The 13,952-nt window shown below is 43.9% G+C and overlaps 1 protein-coding gene across 1 annotated transcript in view; it reads right to left on the bottom strand.

The window, feature by feature from the left end:
• TNC (tenascin C) overlaps positions 1 to 13,631 on the bottom strand; it is a 47,643-nt gene extending 34,012 nt beyond the window's left edge. The window contains exons 1-9 of the mRNA XM_009702021.1: positions 13,169 to 13,631; positions 10,908 to 12,221; positions 8,850 to 9,113; positions 7,888 to 8,003; positions 7,636 to 7,792; positions 6,754 to 7,023; positions 5,441 to 5,626; positions 4,645 to 4,734; positions 3,663 to 3,926 (exon numbers count right to left, since the gene is read on the bottom strand). Of these exons, the coding sequence (XP_009700323.1) occupies positions 3,663 to 3,926; positions 4,645 to 4,734; positions 5,441 to 5,626; positions 6,754 to 7,023; positions 7,636 to 7,792; positions 7,888 to 8,003; positions 8,850 to 9,113; positions 10,908 to 12,221; positions 13,169 to 13,631 (3,124 nt within the window). The remainder of the gene's footprint in view (positions 1 to 3,662; positions 3,927 to 4,644; positions 4,735 to 5,440; positions 5,627 to 6,753; positions 7,024 to 7,635; positions 7,793 to 7,887; positions 8,004 to 8,849; positions 9,114 to 10,907; positions 12,222 to 13,168) is intronic.
• Positions 13,632 to 13,952: the final 321 nt, after the last annotated feature.

Here is a 13,952-nt window from a genome sequence, read left to right as displayed (position 1 = left end):
CAGGCCAGAAATACTACAGTAGCTATCACTAAAAATCCTCATATTGAAGTCAAGTTCCATGTACTCTCAGCAGAGGAATCAGCTAAAGAAATTGAAAATCTTTACCGGCAAATTTAGTTTCCCAGTGGTCAGCACTGCAGTTTCCCATTGAACTGGCTCACCTAATCATTCTTCCTAATGTTTCTTTGAGTTTGTATAAAAAAGGGTGGTGCAATCTAAGACTAGTAGAAGCCAGGAAAGGAAGAGAGAGTGACGCACAACACAGACAAGGTTCTTTGGTAAACACCATAAATCTTCTTTAAAACATTCAACAGAATGGAAAAGTAACTTCTCCAAGCCATGCTCCTATGAGGAACTCACTTCCAGAAGCAAGACAGTATCACATCCACGATTCATCAACAGTTGCTGCACAATCTGGGTCCTTCAGCAGAGGAATTTGGGGTTGGCACTTGGTTTCTCTAATGTCCACTCATTTATCTCCACAGGCCTCTCATGCCTGATGTATTACCATCCGTCCTCCTCCAGGACCCACATTGTGCTATGCAGGCAGGGTTCCAGAACCAGAGCAAGAAAGAACAAAGCTGCAGTCTGACTGCTCAGCTTCCTCAGAGCTGGGTTACGTGCTTACCCTACAGATTAGTTGTTAATCTGATGTAACATTCTCAAGACATGCTGCCAGAAAGGTCCTTCCAACTAGTAAAATGGCTCATTTTCTTTGATTTCTGAAGTGGTTCTAAACCAAAACAGCGTGATGCTGGGTGCAACCTCTAACAAATAAGTAGTACCCTAGTTTGTGATACCTTCATTAATAACAGAAAGGAGGTACCTGTTGTAGCCACAGCTTCCAAAGGAGAAGAGCGCTGTTCTCCAGCCAATCCATACACCTTGATTTTATAGGAAGTGTTAGCTTGGAAGCCGTCAATCACAGCACCTAGGGATTCTCTGGGCAGGAAGGTTTCTGCAGGGGGCCCAGCTGCCAATGACACTTCCTCGTACTCCACCACAAAACTACTGTAGAATCCTGTATTCACATACCACGAGACACTAAAGCTGTGGTCTGTTACCCTCGAGACCGTGAGGTCCCTCAGTGCATCCTCCTGCATCCCTGAGGCCTCTGGAGCAAGAAAGCTCTCAGAGCCAGAAACCTCCTCTGGGTCAGGAGTCATTGCCTGCATTAGGGTTAGACTATACAGAACTACAAAGAAACAAACAAGCAAACAGCAGTGTGAAATATTTAGTCTTTCCTTTTCAGCAAAACAAAATAAAGTTTAGCAAACTCTTCATTTTATAATCTTTACCATCCCTTGAATGCAGAATCATGGACACCAGTTAAAAAAAAACTGTGTCACTTGAGCTGCACTTCTTCCGTATGAAGACGGAAGCAACAGAAGGCTGCCATCCTGTGGTATGGAAGATTTTGTGGCACGTCCTTTGCTAGAGGTTCATGAGCTCTGAACGTTTCAGCTGTTTGAGTATGGAGAGTTGATATACATAAAAAGATAAGGGGAAGAATGTAAGAGGGGAGAGAAGGCACCAACAGAAGATCTTCAGCTTTATCACCTTCGGTGACAGATAATTCAGTATGCAAACAAATAAAAATAACGTGTGGGAAACTCCTGAATACCTGCTGGCAGAGAAGCCTGACTGAACCATCAAGAGGCTGGGAAGAATATAAGATGAAAAACTGGCAATCTGAAGAAGCAAAGGAAACTCTGAAAAGGAAACTCTCAGCCCTTCTGCAACCCCTGGCTCCCTTGTTCAGTGGGGATGGCACACACCCCTCTAAACAGCACGACTGTCTCCTCCGCTCACCAAGAAGAGCTAGTCCGGTCTTAGCTGTGCTACTGGCATTTTCCATTTCAATCATTTCTCTCTCCCTGGCTACAAAAAGTACTCTCCCCAGCAGTGCATTGGACCTGAGGTCCCCCATAGCTCTGCAAGAGAGGGTAAACCAACAAGTTTGTTTGGCTTAGCCTGAGGACTTCAGGACCTCCCAAGTACTGTGAACATGGATAAAGAGGAGTGACTTGAGGGTGGGTGAAAAAGTAAACTGAAGAAGAAACCTCTTGTCCTACATCCCACAGGCTCACAGAGCATTTCTGCCTCCCCATGCTCATGTGTTTGGATTTGTCCATTTCTATGCAGGAGGAAGGTCACAAAGACAGGTTATGTCAACTACTGCTGTTGCTTCTAAGGAGCCCACTGCAGAGAACTCTTTGTTTACTCGCTGCTCTGAGTAAAGACTTAAAACAAATACACTGGCCAGATGAGTGTATTTATTAAAAAAAACCCCAAACCAAACCAGGAAAAAGAAGGTACCTTGTGAGACTTTGGAAGCTGGTGCTGGAAAGACCAGAGTGTGAAATTCCGCAGCATGTTGTTTCTGCCTTTTCACCATCTATGCATACTTCTTTTGAGACCACTCAGTTTCAGACAGATGGGGAAACAGATAGATAACTTTGGAAAGATCAAAGCCTGCTTACTCCTGCCACATAAACCTTCAGCTTCCTTTTGTATATGTGTGCCTCAAGGCTTCCTGATTTTTCCCTGCATTGGACACAAGCCTGACTTATGCATCAAACAAGTAATCCAGTACTGCTGGTTTTCTGTAGTTTATATCATATAACTCTCTGCTGTACTGAATTACTTGACTCTATAAAGCATTCAGATGTTCTGCTGGTATGTACACTACCAGGGGATATGAAACCAGTTTTGATCAGTTAAGTTGTATAGCTATTAATTTGTAAATTCCATAACTTCTGGCATGTGTTTACCTCAGAGATGCTCTTTGGGGAGAAAAAGATAAACACCTTGATATCTGCTAAGGACAATAATTGTAGCCCAGCTTATTCTGATTTCACTGTCTCTGCTTACTTACAGCAGTTATGGCTTTGCTCAGGATTTAGCCTGAAGGCACGTAAAGATTCAGGACTTATTTGTGTTCTATACTGAGATATAATTCTGTTTGCAGCAAACTTTGGGTCAAAACAGTTCACAAAGAATAGAAACTTGTTCAATAAGCAGTCCACTGATACTGCTTAATTGGAGTGGTTTGTACAAAAGGAGATGGCAGAAATGGACCCCATCATTGTAGACAAATGTAACAGTCACAGTATCTAGTGGAAATGGTGACTGTGACCAGATTTATGGAGGTAGTTTTTCCCACTTTTGGATGAGAAAACTGGAAAAGGGCAACATCAGAGCCCTGTTGACCCTGCTGAAGCATGATGTGTGTAAGCATGCTGTGAAGAGAATTCATTAGGCAGGAACAAGCAATGTTAAATACATTCTGGTTGGTCTTCCTCTTAGTTTTTGGCTGTAGAAAACAAAACAAGTTATAAGACATACTGCACAAAAAAGCAGCCTCATTTAAAACAAAGAATGAGCTCTACATCTCCTGCAGGACAAATGGCTGCGTTCTTTGTGAGTCTTCACAAAGGATAAGCAAGAAATAATTCAGAACATGGAGGTAACACTGTAGGTAGGGAAACACCCAGCTATCCCTCAGGTAAGTCTATCGTGCTAGACAGAACTAAGTCTGATCTGCAGGCAGTTTTTAAGAAATTCCTCAGACATGGATTACAAAATCAGGTGAAGTTGTACTTGAGCTAGTCATTACCCAATGTCCTGATGCATGGCACTCATCAAAAGCTGTTACTCACCAGTTAAACCCTTGACAGTTGTGGGTTTGCTTTTGTGTCTGCCTTTCTCCGCCACCAGACTAACGGTGTATTCTGTCCCTGCATCCAACCCTCGCAGGATGAAAGAGGTGCTGTCCACGGGGATCTCCACTTCATTCTTCCTTCCAGAGGGGCTAACATAAATGAGGCGATAACGATCAAACTTGGCGACTGGTCTTCTCCAGCGAAGGGATAAGGTGGTTTCAGTGGGGTCACTGACTTCCAAGTCCTTGGGGTTATCAAGATCTATGGGTTAAAAAAGCAAAGTTGAGGAGTCTCTGAATTGCCCTGGGACAGGTTTTGGGGCATCTGTAGACAGAGTAACATCTATACTGGGTGTCTAGCAACAGCTCAGACCCTTATCCACCCTTTGGAGCTTTTGAAGCCCTGCTGCTTGATATAGGTAGAGGATGATGAAGTTCTCTTTTACAGACAAACCGCACTAGAACAAATTTCCCCCACTTGCATTCACTTCAGCAGACATGGCATGGAGGAGAGGCAGAATTTAAGCCTTCAGAGAAATCACCTGGGAAAAGGGGCATACTGTGAGACAAATCCTGGATTTGAAGCGCTTTCGGGACTATTACAACCACTGAGGCTGCACTCTTTGTTAGATCAACCTTTTGGCCATAACTACCGTTCTTGCCAGAAATGCTCACAATTAGAGGATGGCAAGACTAATCAATGTAAGCATTATTACCACTAAGGAGCTCATCTGGAGATGAAACTCCCAGAACATTAAGAGATTCTCATACAGGAAAAGGAAGCCAGATTTAGAGGTCAAGATCTTTGGGGAAATGTTTTTTCTTTCCCTTGAGGGGAAATGTCCCATTGGTACCAAATGAAATCAAGAACTTTCTAAAATATTTCTTATAGCATTACTTGGAAATGAAAAAAACCATCAGAGTGGCTCCACCTGACTTGCTGCTTCCTCCAGAGCACAAAGGGGGATCAAGCTACTCACCAGTGCCAGCATTAATGGTAGCAGGAGCACTTTCCCTGTCCTGTCTCACTGCTGTCACTCCAATGCCATATTCGGTTCCAGGCCTCAAACCTAAGAGATGAGAAACAGAAGTATGAGTACCTATGGACATTTGTTTAAATAAGGAAGCTTGAGTGTATGAAAGGTAAGATATATGCTTTCCTGTGTATGCAGAGAATCGAGGTTTCAGTTGACTCTCCAGCTGACTTGATGTTAATAAACATACCAAAGGATAAAGATTATGGCTGACTGAGATTGCATTTTGGACACTGTGCAAATGCATAATCAGAGATAACTTCTGCTTTCAAGAGTTTGCAGTATAGGTACTTCTGCCAAAGAAAAGCAGGTAGACATTCATGTAACATGGCGAAAGTACCATTATCTAGCCTTGCAGGCTGCTAAGGCAACTTGCAGTTACACAGAAAGTTTGCAGACTGGCTTCAGTAAGTACCAGCCCTAGTACATGCAAAAGCCTTTTGAAGTCAGGGACGTGAAGCCGTCTCCACAAAGACAGGAAGCTACCTACAACTCAGGGAACTAACTAGTGGGATTCACAGATGCACATGAAAATGAAATGGCTACATACCTTCTGTTGGCTAGTTATCTATCTGCAAGTGTGTAAATATGTATCACATGTAGTTTAATTGCTTGTACTCAAAATGCATAACCTCAGCTTGTACCTTTCATGTATAGTGACCAAAAGGGCATTCACTACACTACCGTGCTCTAAGGTGGTGGCAGCAGCATGACATGAACGACAATCTCTTCATTCCCCTACCTGTGAGTGTAGCTCTGGTTGTTGCTTGGTTGCCCTTTGGCACTGTGATCTCAGCATGGTCTCCACCGGAGATGGGAGCAAACTTAATTCGATAGTTATCAATATTTGCATGGCTGTTCTTCCACTCCAAAGTAATGCTATTGTCTGTCTGTGACACCCGCCTCAGGTTTCTTGGAGCATCCAAGTCTGTAACCAATCAAACAATAAAGAATTAAATAAATAGGAATAATTCTCTTTTGACAGCAGTCTCTTGTAACAGTACTTTTTAGAAGGTGAAATGATCCATAAAGCTGAAGTTAAGTTTCTTCTCACATGATATCACTATGTTCTTAACTACATCAAGCAGATTTCCTTTAGCATGAAACAAAGAGTTCACCAGCTTTGGAGAAAACATCAGTGGAAGAAACTCAACTTTTATCTCCTGAGGCAAAAATAACACTTTCTATTTTAGTAATTATTTTTATTACAAAATAGGCTTGTGGAAAAACATATTTGGACAAAAATACTGTTTTTCCTTTATAAATACCTCAGCTTTCAAAAGGAAAAAGGCTGCTAAGAAAAAAGAACTGACCGTCTCTAGGATCTCTGTTCAGTAGATATCTTGCATTCATGGCTGAAAGGAACTCTAAGTCTCAAAACAAAAGGTGAATATTACATAGAAATTCAATGGGCTTTCACTGTTCACACCTATAGTAGACTCAAATCCTGCTCTGAATGAACAACTACGTTTTAGGATGAAAAGAGAGGTAGTTGTCTGTGTACCAATTACTCATCTCCCTTAATGCATCACATCTTGATAACATGCTAAAGGACTCACACTTTCATAAAGCTTTCCCAGGATCACTAAGGAGCAAAGTAAATTTATAGAAGTATGACAGAAAACATTTGCAGAACTGAAGAAGGAAAAAAAGCAGTTCTCTGCTACTCTGTTACATATTTAGACAAACAGAAATAAGTTCTTAAATGGAATAGGAACCATGGAAGATATTTAACTCAGCAGACAGACAAGTAATCCAGAGAAATTTGTTTCCTGAAGTAGAGATTTAGGGTATGATGAGCAAAAGCTTCTAAGAGACTTAATAACATAATTCCCATTTTCAAAATACATTTAGATACTTGGGAGATCTAAATATTTTGTTGAGCCAGTAAGGCACAGAAAAACATTCTCCACTTTCACGCACCTCTATAACAGTACTGATTCTGTGTTGATGCAGTAACTATCAACTCAATCAACATGATGCAAATAGCACAGGAAGATAGATGGTGATTGCATTACCTGCCCAGAAATTTGGATTTGCATCCAAGCCTCTTACCTGTGACAAAGACTTCTTTCATGGGGTCGCTTTCCATATCCCCTCGACGAGAGATGAGCGTCACTTCATACTCTGTGTGCGGCCTCAGGTTTCCAATAGAATATTGGTTTTCATCTTCAGAGAGGTCAATGGTTGTCCTGTCTCCTGGAACATCTTTGGGGCCATAAGTGAGCTCTATGCCTTCAATTTCAGCCAAGGGTTTGGACCACGTGATAAGAGCTGTGGTGTCTGTGACATCTTTTGCCTCGATCTGGCTAGGGGCATCAAGCTCTGTTACAAAAAGATAAAATAGTGGGTTTTTAAAAGAATATCAGCAGAAAATTCATACATATTCTTGTGCTTTTAATTGCTGATTCAGAGCAAAGTTAAAATAAGTGGCTTCTACCAACTGAAGCTTATCTTCATTTACTTTCTTCCTTTATTTTCTATAGTTGTAGAAGGTAAGTGCCAAATGGAGTCAATTCATCAGAAGCAAATTCATCAAAATTCTTTAACATCAGAAGCTGCCAAAAACTAGCAGGAACGCTAGGAGGTTCTCCATCTGCACAATAGAAACTCTGCTTTAAATAATTTCTTCCTGCAAATATCACCAGGATGAAATAAATTCTAGTTCCTGTTGATGTACATTTTGAAAAAGAATGAAAGTGCGTACTGCTTGCTACCTTCTAGCTAAACATAAATTTCCTTTCCTCTTCAAACAGGTAATTTGGAAAGGAATTAATTTCTCCTCATGTATTCTTCATTAGCAGCTCCACTACTTCCTTTTTCCTCCCATCAATTCACAGTATAAAGCTCAGCTTTCTCTTTGTTAAAAATCTCCCTAGGCTACACCAAACAGCAGTTGTCTTATTGGTGGCACTACACCACATACAGGTTGCTTACTTGTGGTTATCACTCTGGATAGTCCTGGCCCTCTGGTATTGTTTTTCACTATATGAAGGGACACATTATACTGTTGCCCTGGTGCCAAACCTGGCTGCATGTAAGATGTTTCTGGCCTTTTCAAGCTGCTGGTTATATCTCCGTTATCATCCTTTTTCTGTAACACATGGAACAATCCGTTAGTATAGACATACAAAATCCAGGATCTTTCACTTATATATGGCCTCTATACAAGAAACACTGCTTCCATACCATATTACGGAAGACCAGCTCCCAGCCATCAAATGAAAAGTTCAGAGGATCCCACTCCACCTGGACAGACGTTTCTCTAACAGATTTGAATTTCAGACCTTCTGGAGCAGGTAGATCTGTGACAGAATAAAAGGATATCATTACATGAGTTCCATAAATAGGGCACGGGAGGTGGGACATCTTTCCACCACTATAAATATCTGCCATGTAGGTATCTGTATCTGAGATGTTTAAACCCTCTTCTCAGCCAGTTATTCTGTCTTTGGAGAGATGTTCCTCTGAACTGTTTTAGATGTCACCTTAGAGTAAAATGAATTTTGCCTTAGAAATCTCTTTTTTTGCCCTCTTGAAAGAAGCCTAGTGTGGACATTTGAAGTCAGGTGAGATGAATCCTGCCCCAGGTCTCTAAAACTGAGAGCAGTGACAGAAGTCAAAGGGCATCTTTTGAGGCTGGGATGTTTAGCTATGACTGTGATGTGCACAAAACAAAAGGAAGATGAACAACAAATGAACAGACAGGCAGACAGAAAGTAAGTTGTGACAAAACACACTGAAGATACAAACCAAATATAACCTCCATTTTAGTCAAAACAGTTTGAATCGAAGTGATTTCATATTGCTTTTTTACACGCTGCTACATTTTTGTTTTTTTTCAGGAAACATTACCAGATTTGAAAAATGTACCTTATCAAGTAGAGGCAAGGGTCTTAATTTACAGAGACCTCATGATATTCATTGGGAGGCACTGCAGAGAGCAGAAGAGCTAGTGAAACGTACTTTTAACACATTCATTGACACTGGAAAAAAATAGAAAATGAAAGTGCAGAAGGCTGTCTTTGTCCAGAACAAAAGATGAATTGAAAATAGAAAATAGGAAAGAAATAATACCCCAAAAAGGGGATGCAAATAAATACATACTATGGAATAAACAAAAGAATGAATACAGGGAATATGAAACTCACATGTTGCTACTCTGGCACTGACTGGAATACTCTTCTTGTTTTTAAGGATTGCAAAGACACGGATAAAGTATTCTACACCCGGTTCCAGTTCGTGAATAGTGGCAGCTGTCTGGTTTCCTGGCACAGTGAACTGCATATCTAAGCCACCACTGCTGGTAGGGACATAGGTGATGAGATACTCATGGACGAGATTCTCATGCTTCCATTCCAGATTTACAGTTTTGTCTGTTACATTTGTCACAGTCAGCTCAGTTGGAGGAGACACTACGAAGGGGAAAAAAATAAAATAAATTTATAAGAAGTTTTCAAGGCTTAGAAAATAATGACTTACCCAGTTTCACATTTTCCCAGGAGCAGTTTATAAGAATCATCTAACAAACAGGGAATGGGGAAGCCATGTCACACAAATTAGCTGCTTGAAGAAAGGAATGTTCAGCTGATGAAGACTACAGACATTTCCAAAAGTCACGGGCCAATTTCTACTCTCACACTTGCACACAACCTATGGCTGACTATGTTCCAGCTCCTCCTCTCATGGCTACTACACAAGACTACTATAGCTAGGTCCCAAGGGCTTCAGACGTTTAATTCAACTGCCAGAAACAAGTGATTTTATAGCTGAAAGACCTGGGGTTTGCACAGATTTTCCAAAGTAAAATAAAACATGTTTATTTTTGTAAATACTTTCAATAGATTTCTCCACATTTGCACATGCAAGAGCAGAAAGTGTTGCTTAGGAGTCTTCCAGAAGGAGGAGATGAAAAATGGGAATTTCTTTTCAAGGCTATTAATTGTCTTTTATAATGTTCCCAACACCAAAGTACTCTCTGATCACTCTACAAAGACCTTAGTTCCAAAATTCCTCCCCTGGGATCTAGTAAAGAAAATTACCTCGTTTATAGCGTAATGCCTGTCATTATCTAGTTGCCAAAATTTTCTATCAATTTCCATAGAGTCAGTGGTACTGGGAAACTAAGCATGTGGCTTTATAGCTAAGTTTCCACTCCAGGTGATCCCATGATCTTACCCTAAGCTTTTGTCAGATCTAGCATACGCACATGCACATATCTATACATTTACATATACATATATATGTATAAGTCAAGTTCTACTTTAGTTAGAAAAATCTATTTGGCCAATTGAGAGAGAGCCAAGGCCCCTGTAATAGTCCTGAAAACGTGCACTGCAGTATTTGCAACATCTGGCAATTCCATCCTGACAGTTGTCTCATATGGATCACTCAGATAGGACAACGCTATTTTCTGTGCGCGCCTTGCCTCCACTACACCCTCTGCCTCCACCAAGGCTCCAGCTCAGAGATCTGCCTTCAAAGCAAAGTTGCTGAGCCCTTGGGGTCTGTCAGTGTGTGCTGTCCACGCTGTGTGTTTCATTTTCTGCTCCTACAATAGTGATGGCATTGTAAATGCAAACCCCTTTCTTATCCACGCAGCATGAGACTAGGAACCAGAACCTGGCTGTAAGAAACATTTGATACCCAGGCTCTTTATTCACTGACATTCATTATCTGCATTATCACATTCTTACAAAGCCTTATTTTTTTAGTCAAAATTGAGTTCATATTCTTTTGACTAATATTGCTGAACACCTAGTAAGAAGACTTTGGATCCACCTCCCTCTTCTCCATAGCTAGAATGGTTTCTTTCAGACATCGTTTTTTTCTAGCATCAAGAGGTACTGTGAGAAACTGAAAGGTCATGGTGACAAACCCCAGCCAGTGCTAGCTACATCTCCAGTGACATTGTGGCGGGAGCAAACTTGGAGATAACAAATGGGCTCCATCACCGTTATCAGTCTGTCAGCTTGCTGACCACTAAAAGTCACCAGCAGCCACTACACTTTATAGCCCTTAAAAGTACGGAAGGCCAAGAGCTTGCTATTGGTGTTGTTACTTTTCTGATTCAGCTGTTTGTACTATGATAATGAAGAGTGGCAACAGGACCCAGCTGTACGGAAAAGGTTCACAGAGCCTCTGAGGCTGCCAGATGGACACAGGGAATCACCCAGGGGAAGCGGTTCAAAAGGGACATTTCAACCTACCATCGGAGCAATCATCCCCCATGTAACCATCCTCACAGACACACCGTCCGTCGATGCAGTGGCCCGCATTGTTGCAGTCGTTGGGGCAGGACCGTTCACGGCAGTCCTCCCCCGTGAAGCCCTCATGGCACACGCAGCGCCCATTGATGCAGCGCCCGCGCCGGTGGCAGTCATTGGGGCAGGACAGCTCGCCGCAGTCCTCCCCCGTGAAGCCGTTGTCACACTCACAGCGGCCCTCCACACAGCGCCCACGGTTGTGGCAGTCTTCGGGGCACCGCAGCTCCCCACAGTCCTCCCCCGTGTACCCCACGTCACACACACACTGCCCATTGATACAGAGTCCACGGTTGTTGCAATCGTTGGGGCACCGCAGCTTGCTACAGTCATCCCCGATGAATCCCTCGTGGCACACACACTGGCCGTTGACACAGCGCCCGCGGTTGTTGCAGTCACTGGGACACCGCAGCTCCCCGCAGTCCTCCCCAATGAACCCTTCGTGACACACGCACTGCCCGTTGACGCAGCGCCCGCGGTTGTGACAGTCGTTGGGGCACCGCAGCTCCCCACAGTCCTCGCCCAGGTACCCCTCGTGGCAGATGCAGTGACCGCCCACACAGCGCCCACGGTTGTGGCAGTCCTTCGGGCACCTCTTCTCACTGCAGTCATCTCCCACAAAGCCCTCGTAGCAGACGCACAGCCCGTTCTCGCAGCGCCCATTGCCATTGCAGTTGTTAGGGCAGGTCAGCTCCCCGCAGTCCTCCCCAGTGAAGCCCTCCTCGCAGTAGCAGGTCCCATTGACACAGCGCCCACGGTCAAAGCAGTCATTGGGGCAAATGAGCTCACTGCAGTCCTCGCCGGTATAGCCCTCATCGCAGACGCACTCATTGTCCACGCAGCGCCCACGGTTATGGCAGTTGTTGGGGCAGAGGGGCTCGCTGCAGTCCTCGCCGGTGAAGCCCTCGTGGCACACGCACTGCCCGCTCACGCACCTCCCATGCATGCTGCACCCCCGGGAGCAGAGCTCTTCGCTGCAGTCTGTGCCCGTGTACCCCTCAAAGCACACGCAGACCCCATCCATGCACTTGCCTTGGTCGTTACAGTCAGACGGGCAGGTGGCCTGGCTGCAGTCCTCGCCAGCGAAGCCTTCGTTGCAGATGCATTTGCCCTGGCTGCAGAGGCCTCGGTTGAAGCAGTTGCGTGGGCAGTCCGGTTCAGAGCAGTTGGGGCCTTTCCAGCCAGGCTCGCAAATGCAGCCGCAGATCTCGATGCTGTAGTTGCCATGTCCACTGCAGTAGGGTGTTGTGTCCAGGCGACCTGTACCAACGATCCGGAAAACTCGTTACTCCCCTTGGCTCTAGGGTGCATTAAACCAGTGTGACATACATGACCTAAAAGGAGTCTGATTTTCCTAGCTCCCTACAGGACATTATTTCCAGAATCACCAAATCTTTTAAATGAGAATACCTCCCTCTTTCTCCAGTGAGATTTAGTTTAACAGGAATGCTTTAATTCACACTAATGCCAGGGAAGAGTCCTTGCCAACTACTTGGTAAATGAGCATGCTGGATTCCTCTGCCATTCTCAAAATCCCCCTTCCACTGACTGAGTGGCTTTCCTCACTGCTTCATTAGGGCGTGCATCATGAAGCATTATTCGCTAATTCACTCCAGAACATACAAAGCCAGGCAGCATGCTGTATCATTAACTGTGAGAGCAGCTCTGTGCTTGGAGGGACAGATTACTACTGAGAACTGTTTTCTCTCTTGTATGACCAATCTCTTACCTCAGTTTAAAAAATAGCCAGAAGGATACCTTTTTTCCTCCCTTCTCTATTTGTTCTTGTCTACTGCCTTATGTTCTGCTGTATTTTTATTGGTTTCTATTAAAGAAAACTCGGAAATAAAAATGGTTACATTGGCAGCTTATTCAAGGGGACAAAAGGTGGAGCCAAGACCTTGGACTGTATGAGTTTTAATCTTAACTCCGACACAGATTGTCACCATGCCCAAGTGCGGTACATGCCCAATGCCACAGCTACAAAGCAGCCCAGGCAGATTTCTGACCCACAGATTCATAAAGCCACAAAACTGTCAATGAATGTATCTTGTAAGCTGGCCAAATACATTCCCAGTTTTGATTACGTTTCAACTTTAACAGGATGACTTTTGCTCATTCTTGAAACAGATTTGAGTATCTACTCTAAGTAAGATCTACAGCCAGCACAAGAATTCCCCCAGGACCAGCTCCGCAGTCTGCCTTACCTTCTACCGCCTGGGAGTTAGGACAGCATCCAGCCCCGCTGGCACACTGCTCTCGTAGGGAGGATACCAGCCCCTCCAGTTCCTCTAGTCTGCTCAGCAGATCCTTAATGTCTGGGGCAGCTGCACAGCCACAAGCCCGGCGGGGAATGTTAATACGGTGTGTGAAGACGATCTGGTTCTCCTCATTCACCGTGTGCTCCTCGTAATTCTTGATGGGCTCAATTTCCGCCTTCAGGTCTGCATCACCACTCGCTGTATCCAGGTCCACAGAGCAAAGGGAGCCAACAGGCAACTTAATGTTGTAGACATGGTTAAAAACCACAGGCTGATTATCCTCTGGCAAGGTCACATTCAGCCCAGTGTCATGCTTCTGCCGGATAATTCGCTTGACGATTCCACCACTTACATGCTGGTACAGCAAGGCTAAGATCGCACAGGCCAAAACCTGGGTGGGGAGTCCCATTGTGGTGTTCAGTTCCTTTTCAAAGCTGACGGAGTCTTATATATATTTGGCCTTTGTAGTCTGGAGCAGAAATTGGAGAGCCGGTTCAAATCAAGTTGGATATCCTTTCCTTTCCTGACACACTTGTTCCCTAAAAGAAGAAGGAGCAGTGTAAGGGATGAACCACAGCGACACCGCCCAACAAAAGGCCTATGACTCTGAATGTGTGCTGGCATCCTTAAAGAACGTGGCTGGCATCTCACTTCACCCAGGTTGCTGAGCTTGCTCTTGTATTTAATAACAATGCATCACCTTGTTTTCCAGGATGTCAGTGTGCTTGTG

Source organism: Cariama cristata, unplaced genomic scaffold (assembly GCF_000690535.1).
Source record: "Cariama cristata isolate BGI_N322 unplaced genomic scaffold, ASM69053v1 scaffold10616, whole genome shotgun sequence".
In the NCBI taxonomy this organism is placed as follows: domain Eukaryota; kingdom Metazoa; phylum Chordata; class Aves; order Cariamiformes; family Cariamidae; genus Cariama; species Cariama cristata.
The sequence above is the reverse complement of the archived record's forward strand: the minus strand, read 5'-3'. Positions and strand labels throughout refer to the sequence as shown.